Genomic DNA, 1,237 nt, shown 5'->3' with positions numbered 1-1,237 from the left:
AAGAAGAAGAAGAAGAAGAAGAAGAAGAAGAACAACAACAACAACAACAACAACAACAACAACAACAACAACAACAGCAGTGGCAGACAGAAGTATCAGAAACAGCAGCAGCAGCAGCCGTAAGTATAACTTCAAGCAAAAGTTCTAGGGACAAAACAGAACAAAAAGAACAAAATACAAAATAGAAGGCGATGTACATATGAGCACAACTGCAATGATAGCTACACAGTGAACCCCCCACCCAAAAAAAAACACACAAAAAAACAAACAAACCCCAAAAACCCCCAAAAATAAAAACCCAACAAAAAAAACCCCAACCCCAACCCAACAACAACAGAACCCCCCAACAAAACCGGCTTCGACCAGACCACATTCACTACACAAGCCACATTAAAAAAACGAAACGAAGAAAGGTGTGAACATTTTCAATTGCCTTTTTATTTGTTTCTAGCGGAAGCCGAGAAATGTGAAGCTTCTGTGGTCACACTCCGAGGGCAAATACGACACACAACGTTTTAACTTTTAACTCCAACAGTCACCGTAACCGTATTATTATTATTATTATTAATATTATTATTATAGTTCGCCATGTAGAAAGCCACATCTCACCCACATTTGAGAAGAACGGTCTTGCCATAAGTCAATCCAAACCCCATTCATTTTCAGAAGAGATGCCCTCTATCTTTGAGTCCTTCGTAGTGTATTTATTTATTATTGCCGGAAGTAGCTGTCTGTCAGTTTGTTTTCATCTTCATCTCGTTCCACATCCCGTTGTTAGTGTACTGCTACTTATTCATTTTAAAACAGTAGCAATTGGCTGCTTTTTTTTCATCGACAGTTGGGTTTTACATTTACTGTTAAGAAAGATTGGGGAGAAAAAGGGTGGTTTGGAGGGGGAAGGGGAGGGTAAATCTAGTAAAATAAATCGCAAAATGTACCTTGAGAATAGGTCAGAATTCATCACTCTCTTATCGAGAACATACTGCACTAACATGGACGCCACAAAAGAAGTCATATTTCCCGGACTCAGCCAGAACACAGAAACATGTAGAGGTCATTGGACGTCTATTGGTCAGTTGTCTGACGTCACTGATGACGTGATGAGTGACGCCCTAGTGGTCACCCTGGTAGGAGAGCTGGCTGTTGTCGATGACGTAAGCGGTCACTCGGACAGTGATGCTGTTGAACACCCACTGGTCGCTGGAGTCTTCTAGGGTCACGGTGAAACTGTTCTCGT

At 41.3% G+C, this 1,237-nt stretch overlaps 1 protein-coding gene across 1 annotated transcript in view; it reads right to left on the bottom strand.

Moving 5' to 3' along the window:
• Positions 1–416: 416 nt before the first annotated feature.
• The window catches only part of LOC101863034, a gene marked incomplete in the record, with an annotated part of 7,052 nt that continues 6,231 nt past the window's right edge, over positions 417–1,237 (bottom strand). Inside the window, 1 exon segment of the mRNA XM_035970648.1 lies at positions 417–1,237. Within this exon segment, the coding sequence (XP_035826541.1) occupies positions 1,113–1,237 (125 nt within the window).

The sequence above is a fragment of the Aplysia californica genome, unplaced genomic scaffold, assembly GCF_000002075.1.
Source record: "Aplysia californica isolate F4 #8 unplaced genomic scaffold, AplCal3.0 scaffold00301, whole genome shotgun sequence".
NCBI lineage: Eukaryota > Metazoa > Mollusca > Gastropoda > Aplysiida > Aplysiidae > Aplysia > Aplysia californica.
The sequence above is the reverse complement of the archived record's forward strand: the minus strand, read 5'-3'. Positions and strand labels throughout refer to the sequence as shown.